Here is a 20,574-nt window from a genome sequence, read left to right as displayed (position 1 = left end):
AGAGGAAAAAAAGACAGGAAAGGAAGAAAGAAAAGAGGAAAGAAAAGGGAAAGGAAAAGGAAAGGAAGAAAGAATTCAAAGGTTGAGAAAAATGTGGGCACCGCTGCTCCAGAAAAAAAAATCATTAGGAGAGAAACTAAGACCCATATTTAATACAGTGTTAACATTCACAAATGGTTGCAAAGTTCTAGGGCAGTGGTTCTCAAGCTTTAATGAATCAGATTACTGCAGGGCTTGTCGAAATTCCAAACTGAAGACTCTGCAAACCGTAAAATTCAGTCCTGAGGACCCCACCCAGATGCTGCTGATGAGGATGTGGGGCCCACAATGGAAGGATCACTGTCCTAAGGGATCTCTTTTCAAAGCATTACCACTCAGAGACAATAGGCTCATATCCAGTTACACACACTAGGAAACTGTGGAAGAATTTGTTTAGTTCAAGGGTTTGAGCAGGAACTAACTCATCTGACCAAAAAGAAACAAAAATTGGACTCACTTCTTATACTTAAATAACCATGACATGAATGCTAGTTCAGACAGGGGAAGTCTACATTTAATACAAATGTGCATTGGGTAACAATGAACTCAACCTAATATGGTATGTTCAATGAAAAATGTCTAAGGAGATAAAAAGATTAAGAACTTAAACTAAAATGTAAAAAAAGAGCCTCATTAGAAGCATATTTTCATTTCAATATTAAAAATAAAGCTTTCAAAATACAATCACTATACCTACTTAGTATATGCTTACCTGTTTTGAAATTAAAGTAGAATCTCTTTCTTTTGAATGTACAGATATATTACAATCATTGATAAAATTAAGTGCTTCTTCTAATTCCATCAGCAGTCTTTCATAAAGCCCACTTCTGTCAGTAAATGGTCCACAATCCACCACAATCTCACATGGCTGAGAAGTATACCTTTAACGTAACAAACAAAAGGTATCAATACTGCAGTAGTGAGAATGCAACTTAAATTTTTCAAAAAGCAAAGAAAAGGGGAATAGATACAAAAAAAAAAAAAAAAAGCCAGAATGTTGGCACTGGGGTGAGATTTCAGGTGTGTTTAATTATTATTTTTCTATATTACTGTATTTCTCAACAGTAAATAATATATTTTATAAACCAGTCAAGTATTGTTTAAAAGATGTTTTCAAAAGGCAAGGGGAGAAGAAGGGAAAGAAAAGAATACAAACGAGCATCCACTGCATTCCAAAGCATTATGCTGGGAATTTACATACCTTCTGACTTAATCCACACACAGTGAGGATGATGAAAGAAATGAAGGTTCAAAGACATCACATGGTTCTGTCTAAACAAAACTCAGGACTGCCTTCCTCTGAGGGCTCTTTCAGCCAAACCCTACTGCCTCCCTGAACACCTTTTGTTTCACTTCTAAAAAAATTCACTACAGCATTATGCTCCACTTATATGCCTAACTCCAAAAAGAAGTTTCCTAGTTTCAGTCTGTATATCTAATCAATATAAAAGGCAGCCTCACAACACGCCTTCCTAAAGTGGTACTCACGTTTATCTGCACAGGTTGAGTGCCCTTATCTGAAAGGCTTGGGACCTGAACTGTTTTGGATTTCCAATATTTTTCAGATTTTGGAATATCTGCATATAAATAATGAAGTATCTTGAGGATGGGACCCAAGTCTAAACACGAAATTTATTTATGTTTCATATACACCTTATAGCTTGAAGGTAATTTTATACATTATTTTAAAATAATATTGTGAATGAAACAGGTTTTGGCCGCATTTTGGCTTCAATTCATCACAAGGTCAGATATGAAATGTTCCACTTGTGGCATCACGCCAGCGCTCAAAAGGTTTCAGATTTTGGAGCATTCTGAATTTCACGTTTTCAGATTAGGGATGCTCAATCTGTACTATGTTTGCCTGTTAGGTCTCAAGGAATGACTACATGGGGCTGATATTCAAATAAATTTGCCAACAGATTTCATTATTATTACAGTTTGCTTTCTTTTGTTTTTTAGGTTTAAACTTCCATCTTTTGCCCCCTTAGGCATCTGCCAGAATGAGGAACACAGGTGTTCAAAATACTCATGAAACTCAATCACTTCTCAGAGGCGGAAAGAAGAATGACAAGACAGATCACGGGGAGTTTTATCATTCAATTTATCCATTTTCATATCTGTGTGAAATTTTTAGTATTTGCAAATATCGCTTTTAACGTATTTTTAAATCCTCATAAGGAAAACTCCCACAACTTTCATTCATTTCTAATATCATTCCTTGGGTCTTTCATAAAAAATGACAACCAGAATGGCACATAATGCCCTAAAAGCACGTATGATAACTGTAATAAGAAAAATAAATCTAGCACAGACATGTATACTATAGTTCTTATTTACCCAAAACAGAATTTATACTCAACCAAAGAGTCATTATTTGGACAATTAGGTAATGCTTATCAATAGATTGCTTATCAGTCTTACTTAAATGCTCTACTACTTCTACTTCTCAGAAAACCTTTAGGCAATACAAGTGAAGCACTCTAACTCAGGCAGACAAAAGCACAAGCACAGCCTTCCACTTCTCCATCAGTGTTGGCTCAAGGAAGTCAGACACAGCCCGTTCTAGAGGTCACAAGATTTGTATTTCATATGGCATTTGGATACCTAAGTTTGATGGGATTCCAAATGTTACTTTTCCTTCTCACTCTCCAAAGAAAACTTTCCTTAAATACTTACTAAATGCCAGGCACACTGCAAGATTTTTCTATGTGTTAATGGAATCGATCATCAAAGAATCCCATGAAACCACTGTCAATGCCATTTTGCAAGTTCAAGGAAATAAGTGACTCACTCAAGGTCACACAGCTTACAATTAGCGGAGCTAGTATTCAAACTCACGTCTGACTCAACTCCACAACTTGAGAAATCAGTCTTCTCTATTTATTGTAACTGTCCTGAGAACTACCACTAGGTAATCTTTAGCCTTATTTAAGACTACATCTAGTAAGAACGGAAGGCCATTTTGACATAAATCAAATTCGTTACATTTGAAAAGCCATTTTCCTAATTTGTAAAGGCTCCGTTCCACCAACTTCAGTTATGAAGGTTGTGTGTGTGTGTGTGCGCGTGCGCTTTTCAATGAAACTCAAAATAGTAAAACACCCTCAAAAAGAGTCAAACCTAGAAAAACAAACAGCAACTTTCTCTGTAATCCACAACCCATTTTGAAAACAATGGGGTATTTCCAAATGTTTTAAAGTATACTGCTGAATTATCTAAATAAATTAATGTTCTTTGAAAGCATCATGTAAGACATTTAGGACAGAACAACAAAGCACACGTATTGACAGAAAAAAATATAAATTTACTGTCAAAGTTCCCAGTCCTTGGCAACATCAGCAAATAAGAAGAGCTGACGCATAATCTCTTAAGGCAGAAATGCCTGTCTGCTACTCTCTGTGGAAACAAGGTTAGATTCTTGAACTCACAGGTGACAATACTTATAGAGAATTCTTACTCTTGCCCATTCCTTTTTACTGCCATTTGTTCACTTAAATAGGTACTATCTGCAAGGTACTACAAAAAACACCAAAGACTTAATATTTTTTCAACTAATCTCATTAAAGCCGTGTCAATTGGAAGTGCATACCTGTCTAAGACCACCAGGTCCGTTGCAGTTTCAGCATTACTCTTAAGAATTTTCTCTAGTTTCTGAATCTTTTCTTCCAATTCCTCTGGATCACATTTCCCATTTAAAATGGAAGCAGTTAGTCCCAAAATGCGAGGACATGCTGGACAATTTTCACAGAGCTAATGTAATGAAAGATACTGACAGTAAAGACTTCATTTTGCAAGGCCACAACAAGAGAGACATCACCATATTAAAACATATCAAAATCACTCACAAATACTAAAAAAGAATTTGTTTGGTGGAAATGCCACTATACCAAGAACAACATAAAATTACTCATAGTATTACTGTAGTTTGTTTAAAAGATCTGTTTTTCAAAAAAGCTCAAATAGATACACTATGAAAATCATATAGAATTTACTATTATGATGTTAAAGTTTATTTTAGATTTAAATGACCATTAATTTAATATTCATTCATTCATACGCTGGAGCCAAACTCCCAATATTGATAATATTATTGCTTTTGAAATCTAAAAAGAAAAAAAATCTGCCTATACTAAATAGTTTAAAAAGAATTACTAAGACTTAGGTCTAAAACTTACCTTCATAATTTCTCGATAGGGGTGGTCTAGGATTGCAAGATGACACTCATCAAACACCAAAAGGTTAATGTCTGACAGTGATAAGTAACCATTTTTCAAAACATTCAAGGCGACATAGCAAGTCATAATAAGAACCTAAAATAAAATCAACATCAATAAACAAACATGGCATTCACTGCCTGGATATACTTACATAAAATCAGATCATAGAGCCATTGTATCATAGGTGAGAATTAAGGAATTCATTAGTCAAAATTAAAACTAATATACTAAATATATATAATTGTTTATATCAGTACTAAGAAGGAAATCAGGAAAACATGGGAAAAGAGTAGAGAAAAAATAGCTTGATAATGGAAAGTATGTCTTGATGACAAATCCAAATTTACTTCAGGTTCTTAGATCCCCACAGCCATATTATGACTGATGAGATAAGTCAATTTAGGCAAATCACAAAACAATTCACACTTTTTATTTTTTTTTCTGTTCAACTGACATGGTTTTCTGAAAGAAAACCCAGACTAAATGTTATTTTTGTAGCCTATCATTATGTGGATATTTAAGTGCTTTATTAATGAGGACTTATCCCAATATGTGAAGCACACTAGTAGGCTGGGCTGTTTCAGTTCAGTGAGGAAGTGCCTCTTAACCACTGTGTATCCCCCAATGACTAATACACCAAAAGCCCCAGTACATGCTGGCTACATGGAAACATGTAAGTTACAGGAGTCTCCAGCACACGCTGGCCACACGCAAACATTCAGTTAGAGGGAGTTTCTGTCAAAGACCTAAACACCTCAAGCAACAAACTTCTCCAGTTTCAAGACATTTAACTCAAGAGTAAATTTTCTGAAAGCGCATTATCAGCAAGTTGGAAATAGGTCATAGGAATTTGTGTTTTTCAAGCAAGCAGATCATACTGAAAGCTATTTCTTTTCTACAATGTTAAGAGCAATAAAAATTAGTAATTTATTAGTTTTGTTTGTTTGTTTGTTTTGAGACAGAGTCTCGCTGTCACCTGGGCTGGAGTGCATGGTGTGATCTCAGCTCGCTGCAAACTCCACCTTCCAGGTTCAAGCGATTCTCCTGTCTCAGCCTCCTGAGTAGCTGGGACTACAGGTGCACACCACCACGCCCAGCTAATTTTTGTATTTTTAGTAGAGACGGGGTTTCACCATATTGCTCAGGCTCATCTTGAACTCCTCATCTCTGGTGATCCGCCCACCTCAGCCTCCCAAAGTACTGGGATTACAGGTGGCAGCCACCGTGCCCAGCCTTTATTCGGTTTTAAGGTAAGACTTAAAGTAAGATAGAGTACATCAGGACTAGTTTCTAGGTTGATTAAGTACAGGAAATTAGTTTTCAAATCTAAATTAGACAACCAAGGCTACAGATAATCTTACAAACCAAGTCAAGAACTTGTAGGGATTTATAAAGTGAAATTTCTCTACAAGTCTTACCTGGTGCTTAGTAAACTCTTGGTTCCATCTCTCTTTTGTCCAAGATGCATTTACTTCTAGGTTTGAGTATTCCCCAACCTTGAGATCTGAATGAGTTCTGACAGCTGACACTTGTTGAGCAACCTGGTTTGCTAATTACAAATATAACACTCCATGTAAATACGAGGAATTTTGTCTACTTGGCTCTCTGGACTACTAATGATTAACAGTCTACAGAAATCCTTATTATTATATTAGACCTAACCAACAATGTTTTTAATAGCCTCTTTAAAACCACAGTTCCAAGGTTATCCTCCAAAAAAATGGCACCTACTAGACTTGCCACCTCACTTTTTGTCACTTGCTTCAGAGAACCCTATACCACCTTTCTTCTTCACAGTTGATTTCCTCTAAGCCACCCTCCTGTTTTCTTCAATAAAACCAGATGGAAACAAGACAGTCTAACATGTATTTAAAGTACATCGTTATACTGAGACAATCTAAAAAAAAGAGCAGTAACATGAATATATTAGGATCCTACCAGCTTAGGTTCACATTTTATATTTTTTATTTTTATATATAATCCAAGCATATAAAAATTAGTATTTTAAACACTTAACTGAATATCTAATTTCTAAGCAGCATGTAACTTTCTTTCTATTAATACAACTGACATAGCAAAATCGTAAGTACAAAAGTTAACTATCCATAATTAAGCACCTTTTGACATACTTGGTGAAGCTAAAACATCAAGAGCAAAAATAAATGTAACAACTTAGATTATGTTCTAATGTACATATGTTCCAATGTTTATGTTCCAAAAGCAATCCATTCAAACGAAATACAGAACCAGAACATTTAAGAGAAACACCAAAAAGACATAGGACAAAACAATTTCTGCCAGAAGAGATTAAATGAGTACATTATCTGTCAAACTTTCTTCAATAATTTAACTTAAGAAACACAAAGAAAATCTGTTTAAACATAAAATCCCATCCAATTTCCCCTGCACAACTTGATGAAATAATTTTTTATTACCAGAGTTGACCAAGAACACCGTCCTTTTTCCATTTCTGTTGAAGTCTCCCCTGATCTGATAGGACAGCTCTTTAGTGAGTAGTACTGCAATAAATGTCTTCCCTGAGCCAGTGTTTAAACAGACGATGGTATTATGATCCAGAGCTGCTTCGAGCAGTTCAACCTAGAAACATGGTGGAAAAAAAGTTATGCACTTCTTACCTAAGTACAAAATTTATAAAATTGGATTTTATTTTAAATCAGGAAATTTCGCTATTCTCTAAAATCTTCCTCCAATAAATTTACGAAAAAAACCCCACAGTCTACGTCTTTATACAAGAATAACTCAAGAGGAATAAAATGCCTGCTGCTATATATACTGTATTGTGTAAATATGTGTTGCAATGGCATTTACCCTTTCTTTAAGCATTATTTTTGTATACACAGAATAATTCTCTAGAATAACATGAATAACTAAACTTAGAGTAATCGTGGTTCTGCCAGTTCATGGCTGGACATTTGCAAACTAATCTAGGTTTCTACCCAGCTCACTAGGACAGACACATCCAAGTGAGTATTAAAGAACAGTGAGGTTTTCAGAGGGGGAAAAAAGAAACTTCACAAATACAACTATCAAATCCAATTACCCAGCAGATGTTAGAAAAGAAAAGGACTATTAAGAATAAAAGTATTTTGAATGAGAAAATTAATCAGAAGTGGGAGGCTTGAAAGGGTAAATGAGTTTTATATAAGTTGTGTCAACTATATGCTAATTTATTCCATTTTAGTGAAGAATGCTCCAGTATTAGTGTTCGCATTAGTACCTGATATTTTCTTGGCGTATAAATGTTATCATGAATTGCTTCTTGTTGCCATGGCAGTCCAAAGAAAGGACCCATTGGTGAGGAAGCAGGGGTCATGAGCTGCAGGCCTGCCATGCTGAGGGGTTGCAAAGCAGGGCTTTTCATTCATCCAGTGTTTCTTTCATTGCATTTTTGTTCTAGCACAGCTTACTACAAAAGGGAAAAAGAATACCATTACACAACCATGCAGGGTTAAAAACAAAAGAAAGCACAGAAACAAGAGAAACATCAGAATATCATTCCTACGAGTCATTCAAATTCTTCCTATAATTGTTTTAACTTTTTCTTGATCTAAGAGGATCATTTTAGGAGTCAAGCATTCTGTACCTTACCCAGTGATTCTACATCTAGAAACTTGTCTTAAAGAATGAATCAGGCAACTGCACAAAGAGATGTACATGAATATTTGTTGTTGCATTATTACTTAAAAATAAGAAATAACTTTAAAATCTACTAGTAAAAAATAAGCTACATAAATTATGGTATGACTCTATAATTGAATACTTTGAATCCATTAAAATTATAACACATATCTATATTTCCTGACATAGAACAATGTCCATTATAAACCTTTAAAATATGTAAAGTATGATGCCTTGTTAAATACATGTACATATATAAAATATGTAAATATATAAATATATTTTGAACATTTTTGTATATTCTATGACGTTATTGATAAAATGATAATCTATGGAAGGCACTTAGCACGTGCCTGCACGAGGAAAGATTTAGACACCTGCTAAATTGTCACTTTATCAATAGCCCATGAACACAGAAGGCCTTTTTCTCAATTGACAACCTATTATAAATGAACAACTGACCAACTATTTAAATATGTATCTTTAAAATTATACATATCCTAGATAAATTAAAACAAATGACACCACTCTGTGAAATAAAAATTTTTTCATGGTATCTAAGCATTTTCTATATTTCATACAGTTTTTCCCACAGATAAATTTGACTATGTAAAATGATAAAAACTGAATCTTTAAAATTCCTAACCTTCAAACAGAGGGTCAGGGATTCAAATATCTGTGTGAAAGCCTACCACTGGCTTTACTGTCAGCAGGACTTCCTCGCCCCACAGAAGGAAATTTCCTCTCTTGCACTGCTTTGGAGTGTTCATTGCTATTACTCTATGAAACTGGAAGAGAGAATTCAGTTCTTTGTTACTTAACAACCAAAACTTTTGAATCTCCGGACGTGTTAAGTAGAACACACAACTTAAGTTGTTGCAACTATTTCAACAAGAAGTCTCAAGTGTGGGGTCTCTTATACAGAAGCATAATACTGAATTCTAATTTGAGAAATTAGTTCTGTTGACAAGAATTCAACATTCAGCGACCATAAAGTATTATCTCAAGTAAGCAGTGCAGGGGCACCCCACTGCAGGAGCTGAGAGCCCAGTAAGACAGTACATCTGTGGGCCTAACAGCACAATCATGCTCATCATCTTTCCAGAAGGGAACAAGCAAAGCACCACAGAGTATTTTATGAGATAATATTAACCCATAATTTCCCTGGATCAAAGAGAACTATGTTCTTCATGAAAAATAATCTGCTAAATCTCTGCTGAATCAAAGCCCCAAGAGCCATTTCTTTCACCCTAGTACCCAAGCCTAGTACCCACTTTCCCAAATTCAGCAAGAACTCAGGACTTGCAGGCTCATCAGTTAAACTTTTTTCTTAATACAACTGCCAAGAACCCTATATGGAAGTCTATTTTACAAAAATGTCTGAGATCAAGAGGCCACTCTGAAGGCCCAAGGCTAAGACCTGCGGGTCCCATCACTGACCTTCCCACCTGGAATCCACTCTCATGATACCTCTACAATTCTCCTTCATGACTACAGACTGCATACTGTCTAGGACTTTAAACCTGACCCTTCACTTTCACCCAACCCAAATGCTAATCCTAGACTTATTAAAGACACAGTAAAAGGTACCAAGAAACAAGTCTAAGTCCTGATGGTGGATGAAAATATAAAACAAAGGAGAAAAGAGGGCCGTGATGTAAATACCCAACACATCTTCTCCTACTTCCACAAACCAGGTATGTCCAGGAACCGGCAGCACTCCCTCCTCCCTACAACTGTCACCATTTCTTCTCATATAGATAACATTAGTAATAACAATAAATAACTGTAGAAAAATAGTCTAAAAATAAATTAGGAATGTTTTATGTTTTAAAGCTGGGGAGGGTATTCTTCAAAAACATCAATGCCATAAAATACAAAGAAAAACTACGAAAATGTTCCAGATTAACAAGACTATATGGATACACATGGACATAAAGATGGAAATAACAGACAGCAGGAACTCCAAAGGGAGGAAGGTGATAAAGGGGCACACGGCTGAAAAACTATCCATGGGGTACAATGTTCACTATTTGGGTAACGTGTACACTAGAAGTCCAATTCCCACCAGTATGCAATATACCCGTGTAATAAAAAAACACACACATACCCTCTGAATCTAAAAGACAAAGAGACTATAAAGAAGCATGACAACTACATGTAATACCTGAACTTAGACTGGATCCTATCTGAAGGAGAAAAACGCCAGAAATGGAAAATGGAAAATATTGGAGGTATACTGTTGTGATGTTTTGACACACATATATGCAGTAAACTATAGTCAAGCTAACTAACATATCCATCTCTTCACATAGCTACAATTTTTTGGTGTAGTGAGAATTATTCAGATCTATTCTCTCAGCAAATTCAAGTATTCCATACACTGTTATCCACTATGGATCCCATGCTGTATGCTGGATCTCTAGAACTTACTCATTCCATGTAACTGAAACTCTGTACCCTTTCACCAACATCTACCCATTTTCCCCATATTCTACCTCTTCTCTTTTACTCTGCTTGTAAGAATTCTACTTTTGTCAATTCCCATGTGACATCATGCAGTATCTGGTTTTCTGTGCCTGGCTTATTATCCTTAGTATTATGTCCTCCAGGTTCATCTGCATTATTGCAGATGGCAGGATTTCCTTCTTTTTAGCGCTGAATAATATTCCTCCATGTGTGTTTGTATATTCCAATTTCTTTACCCATTCATCTGTGGATGGACACTTATATTGTTTCAATATTTTGGCTATTATGAATAATGTTGCAAAGAACATAAATAGTGATCTCATTCATAAAGGACATTACTGAATCCATTTTTAAAATGAGGTAACAGCAATGTTAAAATTCCCTGAAGTTGATATAACTCACTGTGGCTATGTAAGACAATACCCTTATTGTTAGGAAACATACACTGAAGTACTTAGGGGTAAAGACCTATGATACATGTAACTTATTCTCAAATGGTACAGAAAAGAATCTACATGTAGATACACACACATGCGCGCACACACACACAGAGCTGATAAAACAAGGGGGTAAAATGGGTACAGTACATATTTTTGTCCTATTCTTCCAATATAAATCTTTTTCATTTTCTGCTCAAATATAAATAAATACTTCATTCCTTTATGTATTCAAAAGCACAAGGACAGGTGATTCTGGCTAGTTCTCAAATACTCCATTTCCTCTACAGATAATAGCCATGCTCAACTCTGCTTGGTCTCAATCAAACAGTGGCTCACTGAAGTCTTCAAGGATCCAGTTTCTTTTTTTCTTTTTTTTTTTCACCAAGACTGAGACTCACTCATCACTCAGGCTGAGTACAGTGGTGCAACGATGGTTCACTGCAGCTTCAACCTCACACGTAGCTGGGACCACAGGTGTGCATCACCACAACTGGCTAATTTTTTAATTTTTTGTAGAGACAGGGTCTCGCTATGCTGCCTAGTCTCTAGTTTCTTATTTTCTGCCATCTGCCAGTCACCCAAACCTAAGCTGATGGGCACACAACTTACTCTTGGCCAGAGGAATTGGTTCATGCTCATCCAACAGCAAAAAATTTAGAACTTTCATTTGACAGTTGAAGAGAAGCAGTTGTCTTTCTTTCCCTCTAAAGATGACTCATGAAATTATTAGCCCCATTTGCTGCTGCAATTACACTACGCAGACCCATGAAAACACCCAGCCTTAGGATGAAACCAGTACTGCAGACGGCAAAAATAAAGAACCTGGGTCACTGATGACATCAATAAACTGCTGGATCAACCAACCTCAAAGCCCAGCCTAACAAGGGACTTTCCAATTAACTGAGCCAACAAATTCCTTAACTGTCCAAGCTAGCTTGAGTTGAATATTCTGGGATAAAAGCAAACCAAATGACACTCTCTAAATCACTATTATCACTTCCTATAAAAGGTATAGGTAGAAAAGAGAAGAGGAAAGCAAAGAACAGATATGAACAGAAAGAAAAAAAAGGAAAGAAGGGAAAGAAGAAGGAATGAAGGAAAAAGGGAAAGGAAGAGAAAGGAGAAAAGGAAAGAAAAGGGAAAGAGGAAGGGGAAGGGGAAGGGAAAGGGAAAAGAAAAAGAAAAAGGGGAAGGAAATGGGGAAGGGGAAGGAAAAAGGGGAAGCGGAAAGGTAAAGAAAAAGGGGAAGAGAATGGGGATGGGGAAGGAAAAGGGGAAGGAAAGGGGAAAGGGAAAGAAGAAGCGGAAGGGAATGCGGATGGGGAAGGAAAAGGGGAAGGAAAGGGGAAAGGGAAAGAAAAAGGGGAAGGGAATGGAGAAGGGGAAGGAAAAGGGGAAGGGAAAGGGAAGGAAAAGGGAAAGGGAAAAAGTCAGGGACCAAAGCAGAAAGCCATCAGGCCACAAATATTGAGATAATGAACAAGTACTGCAGCCAGATCCCAAGCAAGGTCAAAAGCTTTGTTTGTAAGGTAAAAGTCAAGGGTCTTTAGACACCAAGAAACCAGGGATGAGCTCTACCAAGAAGCTTCTAAGACTTTGAAAATTTTCACCTTACTTGTCCTTAGGAGTATTTTTTTCACTTTCTGCTATCAGTAAATTATTTTTGAAACTGCAAAGCTGCTTGTTTCAGAAACAAATTGAGGAAAAATCTGAACAGTTCTCCCTCTGCACAAGAGAGGGAGGGAGGTAGAGAGCGCTTCCCTGGCCTGCCTGTTTCCTCCTTCGCTTTCATAAAATCACAAAGGAGAAAACAGGCAGGGCAGGGAAGCTGGCCCAAGACCAACAAATTCTATCTGGAAAATAAGCCCTGGACCTCCAAGGTTCCTCATGCCTGGTTTCACCTCAAGACACCAACTTCACTCAAGTATGTCAATCCTATTTCTACAAACCAGCAGGTAAAGAGCTTGGCAAAGGAGAAGCTGCAAATTCACTCAGTGTCCAGGCTCTGTTCCTGGCATTTCAAAAGACAGAGATTTTTTTCTTTTCTTAGCAAACACAACATTTCTCATAAATGCCCCACCCCACCCCACAACTTTCACAGGGTTTAGAAAAAATGATAGGTAGCTGGTTTCTAAGAATCAATCTGAGAATAAAAGTGAAAAAAAATCAGAGAAATGAAAGGTATACATTTATCATTATTTAGACTCTAAGTAAAGAGAAAATAGATACATTACATGGTAAAAATAAATATCAAACAATAAAGAAATACAGAAATAACATCTGTAACCAAAAATATCTGAAAAGAGTAAGGTTTCTATCAGTTTTCACAAAAAACCATGTGTAAGAAAATAATACAAACTATTGGAAGGGAATTCATTAAAAAGTTGATATTTAAAAACAAAATTAACCAAAGCACTACTCTCTGTGATATCTAGTCCCAAATGCACTCTGAAAAGTGCCGTCCCCTACTCATGACTGCCTGACCTCTGCCACCTGTAACCTTACGTTCAGATTGTTGACCGGGCTTAGAATGCTATCACCACCATTCACCAGCAACTTCCACAACAGAAGAGTAATCCCTGTTGGCTGAAAGCCTACAGCATATTATGCATCCTCCCTGACTGACCAACTCTAAGTGTTTAATCCTGTATTTCAATCCTATGTGCTCAATCCAAGTGATCCTAGCAGTTATACTACAGAGGCTTGGGGTATAGTCTTAATCCATAAAGTGCACTTCTGTAATTTTATATGAATTCTTATTTAGATAATTTCTCTTAACTCTTTTCTCACTAAAATATGACCAATTAGACTAGAATTTCCTTGGATACAGGAGCTGCATATCTTACCCTTACCTGTATTACCCACTGTACAGAACCACATCCAGGACATGGCAAACAAAACTGCAGGTTGTTAGAATGAAAACAATGTCCACCTGAGTGACACTAAAACCTCAAACAGCTTCTATTTGCCTTTCATAATTTCTATCACAGATTTTTACATCTATTCACAGACACACATACACAACATACACATTATTCTTTTACTGGAGCACAGCTCCATAAGAACAAGACGTGAGTCTTATTCTTTGCACCTCTTAAATTTCCTGCTACAATATTTTGTATATACATTTAAGTAAATATTTGACAAACTGAATTAGAGACTCATGAATGTCCACAAAACAATATACAGAACAGAATCAAGATATATTTCTATTCGGTTTGGAAACACACATCTATCCCACTCCGACCAGCCCTGAGAGATGAGTGCAGGAGAGAGGATGTACAAGGACATAAAGAACAACAATTTAACCCTTCCAATTACATTTTCCATAAGGTTACAATGTTTAAATTAATTTTCATTCATTTAGTGGACAACAACTGGCCCCAGTAACGCCCTTTCTATTTAGGGAAAACAAATCCAAGACTAAAAAATCCAACAGGTAATCTGTAATATAAAAACAGGAAAACCTATCATGTTGCCAATTTTTACTTTCTTGGCATGTTTAAACAGATTTTTTAAACTTGGCCTTAATGAAAAGATCTGAATCCCTGCTGGCAGGTAAAGGTTCTAGTTTCACAGATAAACTGGCTACCATTAACTGCTTTCGCAGAGCCAAAATAACTCCACATGACTGTTTTTCAACTAAAAATTTTAAATTTCTGGTCAAATAACTTACCCTCATGAAACTAATGAGGTTGTTTCACAGTTTCCACATATTACGCACTTAGAAATACAGTCATGCACCCAACAACAATGTTTTAGAGACTGACCCCGTATAAGACTGTGGTCCCACAAGATTATGATACTGTATTTTTACTGTACTTTTTCTATGCTTAGGTATGTTTAGATATACAAATACCACTGTGTTACAATTGCCTACAGTACTCAATATAGTAACACGTTGTATAGGTTAGCAGCCTAGGAAAAACAGGTCATACCATATAGCCTAGGTGTATAATGGCTATACTGTAGGTTTATGTTAATTAAGTACACTCTATGATGTTCACACAATGACAAAATCACCTAACAATGCATTTCTCAGAAGATATCCAGTCATTAAGCAATACATGACTGTAACTTAGCAAAAGACAAGAAAGACAAGAATAAACTCTCTCCCTCTTTCCACATGATGAATCACAGATTTACCGTTTTAATGTTTGAGATCTCTGTGTTGCTGTTGTCTGAACTGCATTTTGACATTGTGATAGCAGTTTATTGGAAAATCACAGCATGCCCAAGCTTCTGCTCTAAAAATAAATGCAAAAATAGCCAAGTTTAAGATTTCTGTAAACTGAACAGAAACACATCTACAAGACAGCCCTATTGATATGAAGAGTTGAATAAAAGGCCATTATTTTGAATTAAATTTTAAACAAAAGGCATTTAGATTATTTTAGGATACCAAGGCTTACCCTAAAACAAAGAACAAGAGAATAAGCTACAATAGCATGCCTAATTCCCAGAGATCTGGGAGAAATACAAAGCTAGAGCAAAGTTCAAAAAAAGATTTCGTAAATAAAGTCTAAAGATAGTACTTTATAGAAAAATGAAAAAAATTAGCTGCTATTTCCTAAATTCACATATACAAAAGAAATAAAGAAGGTCACCAGAAGAGGTACTTGGCTGAGAAATCCAAATAACCCAGTAGTAACTCTTTAACACAGGTATGAAATTCATCAGCAATTCCAATTTCCCAAAATGAGATTAAAAATATAAACTCGAAGAGCAGTTACATCTACACTATACATTTTTATAGAATTCATTTATGAATAAAAAAATTCAAGAACACTGTTAAGAATGCTAATGTTGGGCAGAAATTTAAATTCGGGGTGGCTCTCTAAAAGACATAAATCGAAAACTAGAAAGCATAAAATGTAGATATAAAAAGTTTAATTTGATCAACAAATACTGATTTTGTTAGATTTGACACCAGACTTGGTTTGCTCTCAGGTCTGAGCCTTCTGCAATGCCTCCACTACCAAAAGCTCAGGAAAAATAAATCCGCAGTGGCCTCTTTTTACTACTTCCAGTCCTCTAGAAGACATTCTCATGGAGGTTAAATTTCTCATTTCATACACAAATTTGTTTTGCTAAGAAGTCAACAAAGCCCACTGAGGCAACCTTATCACTACTTTAGCATATACATATTTACCTCAAAATGCTGATTCTAAGTTCTTTCAGAGTTTCCAAGTCTGTATTAATTCATACCCTAGGTAACCTAAAAACAATCAGAGAGAAATTTTAGAAGAGACAACTCATTTTTTAAAACCAACTTTAAGAAATGTTCTACTTTTTAAGATCCCTCATAAAATTATTTATCTATTGGGCAATAAGACAATGCATGTCTAAAAGAACTGCCCTTTAAAATTGGGATATTATGTTCTAATACAGACAGGAAAAAAAATCTTGTTAGTACAATTCAATTAGACAGAAGAGAGAACTCTTGGCATTAAATTACCTTTTCCCTCAGTAATACTTGGCTTTAAAAATACTTAAACGCTATGATAAATCAGTATCATGCTGTATATGAGTGTATCTTCCTACCTCCCAATATGTCAGTGCTTGTGTTTTCATTTTTCTTCTTCTATTTTGTAGAGCTAGGTATCCCATGTTTCCCAGGTTGGTCTCAAACTCCTGGGCTCAAGTGATCCTCCCACCTCGGCCTCCCAAAGTGCTGTAGTACCGTAAGATTACCCAAATACCACTGTGTTACAACTGCCTACAGTACTCAATACAGTAACATGCTGTACTGAACACTGCAGATTACAGGTGTGAGCCACTGCAACCAGCCAAGGTTCTATTTTCTAAGGCTACCTCAGACTTCATTTAATTTTTAATTTCATTCTATACCACCACCTAGCAGGATGCAAACACCATGCACACCAACATGTCCTCCTGTGTCACCCTCTAGAGATGATTTCCAATTCAGACTCACCTCATTCCTAGAAATGCCATAATCAAATTACTAAGTTGATAATCCTTTAAAATTCAATGTAACTCAACTATTACAAAATTATTGCTAAGTTATTCAAGTTATTTCCATTGACAATTCCATATATACATTAGAAAGGTAGAATGTCAAGTACAATAACAACTTATTTTACACTGCTAATTCAAAGGAAAGGGAGGAGGTCCCTTTCCCCTTTTCTTTTCCAGAATTTATTTCTCCCTCCCTTTCAATGTACATGCATTTAAGTCTCCAGTCCTTTAACTTGGCTGTTTCCTAAGGACCTGAAAGCCATCTCTGAAATGTAATCACCAAGGGAAATAACACTCAATCTCCTGGTTTCCTAGGAGGAGATGGGCCTAATTTGTCACCTGACTCCAAAGTGTAAAACCTACCTCTAGTCATAAAAATGTGAAAAAAATTAGCAATTTTATCTTGAAAATATGGATGTAATGGATTGCAACCATTTAGTTATATAAAACAGCAAGATTTCTTTCTGTCTTTGCCATCCCTTTAGTGACTGCCTGTGACGTGCACAGTAGTCTGATTTAATGTTCATTCGATAATAACATTATTTTCTTTCTTTTCTACCTTTGTGGAGCAATTTTCTGGGTTGGGAGATTTCGGTTTTAATTATATTTCCCTAACATTAGCATTTTAATTTTTTTATTTTTTATTTTACTTTCATTTATTTATTTATTTATTCATTTTTTTTGAGATAGAGTCTCACTCTGTCGCCCAGGCTGGAGTGCAGTGGTGCAACCTCTGCTCACTGTAAGCTCCACCTCCCGGGTTCACACCATTCTCCTGCCTCAGCCTCGCAAGTAGCTGGGACTTAGAGGCGCCCGCCACCTCGCCCAGCTAATTTTTTGTATTTTTAGTAGAGACGGGGTTTCACCATGTTAGCCAGGATGGTCTCGATCTCCTGACCTCGCGATCTGCATGCCTCGGCCTCACAAAGTGCTGGGATTACAGGCGTCAGTCACCATGCCTGGCCAGCTTTTTTATCTTTTAAATATAGCCTAGTTCTCAAATAGTATTCATACCAAATAATAAAATTCCATTTCTTAGAACTTAAATACTGGAGAAGCCCTAAAATATGTTGCCCAACTACCTGGAGGAGTTTTTAAAAATGAAAATGAAAGTGGGCAAACAGCCACACTGAAAATGAATCCACACATAGAATCCAAGTTGTCTGAAAACAACTCCTACCTGCTTCCCTTTTCTAAGTTCCAGAAGAGAAAAAGTCTCAGATGTTTTTAGCTAACTTAATGAGCAAACTGATGCTCTTGCCTCTTAATACTAATATACACATTTATATTATATTTGTATATATACTTATATATACATATAAACATGTATTCAATGTACATATTTGCCGCAAAACACTGATTCTGAGTTTTCAGTGACATCTATACACTATCACTCCGTTCTCATGTATACCCACCTATGCAGGAGGCACTGAGTAAGGCAACTGGGGATACAGGAAGCAGCCTCTTTTTTTTTTCCTTTGTACGTATCTTTCTTTTAAAAATTATCTTAATGCCAGCAAGCAGTTCAGTGTCAGAATACCAAGGTTTAAATCCAGACTCCACTACCTCGCTAACACTGTTTCCTTGCCTGTAAAACAGAAACACCTGACTATTACGAGGATTACACAATATCTTAAACTAGGTAGAGAGAAAATAAAATGCTTGGAACATACAAAATCCATAGTACCTCTACCTAGAATCCATTTTTTAAAGCATAATTATTAAACTCTCAAAATTTTATGAAACTCTTAAAGAAAACCTAAAGTGTTTCATTAACCCTAAGATTTGGCATAGAAAATGCATTCTCATATAATGCATAGAAGATTTTATACAGAATTTATAGCCAGATTAACCTGAAAAACCACAAACTCCTGAATAGGGGGGATCAGGAGATGCTACCCCCAACTATGCCACTTTGGTATATTGATTATTTTGAGCTGAAGGCAATTAAGAACCAACAGATTCAGGAAAAGTTCTACACCTTCCCTCTTTCTACTTAAAAATAAGGCATAAACTCCCCCTTCTTCTACACCAGGAAGAAAACAAGAACAATCCTCACCACAGCACAGAGAGATGGCACCAAGATGAATGTGCATAAACAAACCTTAATAAATAACCCTTTTCGACCACTGGTTTCCTCCGTACACCGTCTAATCACCTTCCCACAGTTTACCAACCCTAGAAATCCAAACTTCCCCTCCTTTGTCCTTTCACCATTTATCGCTCTTTGTTAAGACGGTACATGAGCCTCTAAATCTAAGTGTTTCTTTGGGATTTTACTTCTTTTCTTTGAGCCCCTGTGCACACAAAAATCTTAACATCAATACAAGCTATAGACCTCTTCTCCTGTTAATGTCTTTTGTTAGTTTAATTCACAGATCCCAGCAATAGAGCCTAAGTGGGTGGAGGAAGAGTTTTCCTCCCCTACATTCCAAACAAGCTAGCCATTATGAATTTATATTAAGATGAAAATCAACACACTTAAATCACAAAATATGGTATATAACGTAAAGTAAATTTAAACATTTTGTATTCACTAGTTCCCTTGAAAAACAAAAAAAAATACTGTGTGCTATTTACTGGGCGGACAGACATCACTGAAAACATTATTTCACTGAATTGTTTCTCAGGCAATAAAATGTTCCACAGAGAAACAAGAAATAGTAACAATCATGGATGTTTTGAAAATATAAAAAAGAAGTCAAAAGAAAATATCCAATATATCCGCAGTATATAAAACAAGTATTTCAAGGCTTTATCAACTACTATTTAGTGAATATAGACTATGAAAAGATTAAGGTCAAACCAAGGATTAAGAGAATAAAGAGAAAAAAATGAATAATAATTTCAAGAATTTAAACACTGGTATCTTTACATATTTAAATACAAAACACAGAGAATTATTTATATTTTTACTTTTAATTGTCATTTGTCTTTTTAAAAAGTAATTTTTTAGTTTACCCTAACACTATGAGTATGAACTTTACATTTCTGTCATTCTTAAAATTCACTGCACATTAACCTAGTCATTACTACATACAAAAAAAAAACTTCATATGGAAATGCTCCCTTCATCATTACCATTTATAAGAGCTAAGAAACACTCCCCACCACCAATCTATGTGTCTAACAATGAATGAGGGAATGGTTTGGTAAACCCTGGTTCATCTTACATGGTGAAATTCAATTCAGCCATTTAAAATGGTATGTTTATAATGAACAAAAATGCTTACGGTGAGAGCAGCAGCAGGCAGACAAATGCCTAGGCAGACAGCAGTGGGTCCCCGGTGAACTCCCACCTTCAAATCAAAGACAGTTTAAAGCCTGAAGGTCAAGACACACAATATTTTTTGTTTGTTTTTCAAGAGAACTACAAGTCTCAGATAAATCCAGAGACCGGACTGAGAACCTGTCTTCCCATTTGGCACACTTTCCTCTGACTGATCCTCACCCTTCACCTATCTTACATACACCTACATTTCCCTAATTGGTTTTTTTACACTGTCATGCCCACCTTCAAGTGGTGCATTTAACTTTTTTAGCATACTCACAAACCAATCAGCACGCACTCCCCTATTTTGAGACTGTAAAAGCCCAGGACCCAGCCACACTGGGGGAGAAACTACACAACTTCGGGTGGAGAACCACCCCCACGTCCCCTTTCTGCTGAGAACTGTTTCATTGCTCAATAAAATTTATGTCTGCCTTCTTCACCCTTCAGTTGTCAGCATATCCTCATTCTTCCTGGATGCAGGACAAGAACTCAGGAACCGCCAAACGTGGGTATG

The 20,574-nt window shown here is 36.2% G+C and overlaps 1 protein-coding gene across 4 annotated transcripts in view; it reads right to left on the bottom strand.

The window, feature by feature from the left end:
• DICER1 (dicer 1, ribonuclease type III) overlaps positions 1 to 20,574 on the bottom strand; it is an 82,478-nt gene that overhangs the window by 39,806 nt on the left and 22,098 nt on the right. For 2 of the 4 annotated variants that reach the window (XM_011991684.1, XM_011991683.1), the window contains exons 2-9: positions 15,960 to 16,025; positions 14,954 to 15,054; positions 7,498 to 7,686; positions 6,695 to 6,857; positions 5,678 to 5,808; positions 4,218 to 4,352; positions 3,632 to 3,792; positions 752 to 920 (exon numbers count right to left, since the gene is read on the bottom strand). In XM_011991684.1, the coding sequence (XP_011847074.1) occupies positions 752 to 920; positions 3,632 to 3,792; positions 4,218 to 4,352; positions 5,678 to 5,808; positions 6,695 to 6,857; positions 7,498 to 7,641 (903 nt within the window). In that variant the 5' untranslated portion in view covers positions 7,642 to 7,686; positions 14,954 to 15,054; positions 15,960 to 16,025. Of the gene's footprint in view, positions 1 to 751; positions 921 to 3,631; positions 3,793 to 4,217; positions 4,353 to 5,677; positions 5,809 to 6,694; positions 6,858 to 7,497; positions 7,687 to 11,416; positions 11,623 to 14,953; positions 15,055 to 15,959; positions 16,026 to 20,574 lie in introns of those variants that run through there. The other 2 variants (XM_011991685.1, XM_011991686.1) reach the window with 2 other exon arrangements.

Source organism: Mandrillus leucophaeus, unplaced genomic scaffold, assembly GCF_000951045.1.
Source record: "Mandrillus leucophaeus isolate KB7577 unplaced genomic scaffold, Mleu.le_1.0 Scaffold4, whole genome shotgun sequence".
In the NCBI taxonomy this organism is placed as follows: Eukaryota; Metazoa; Chordata; class Mammalia; order Primates; family Cercopithecidae; genus Mandrillus; species Mandrillus leucophaeus.
The sequence above is the reverse complement of the archived record's forward strand: the minus strand, read 5'-3'. Positions and strand labels throughout refer to the sequence as shown.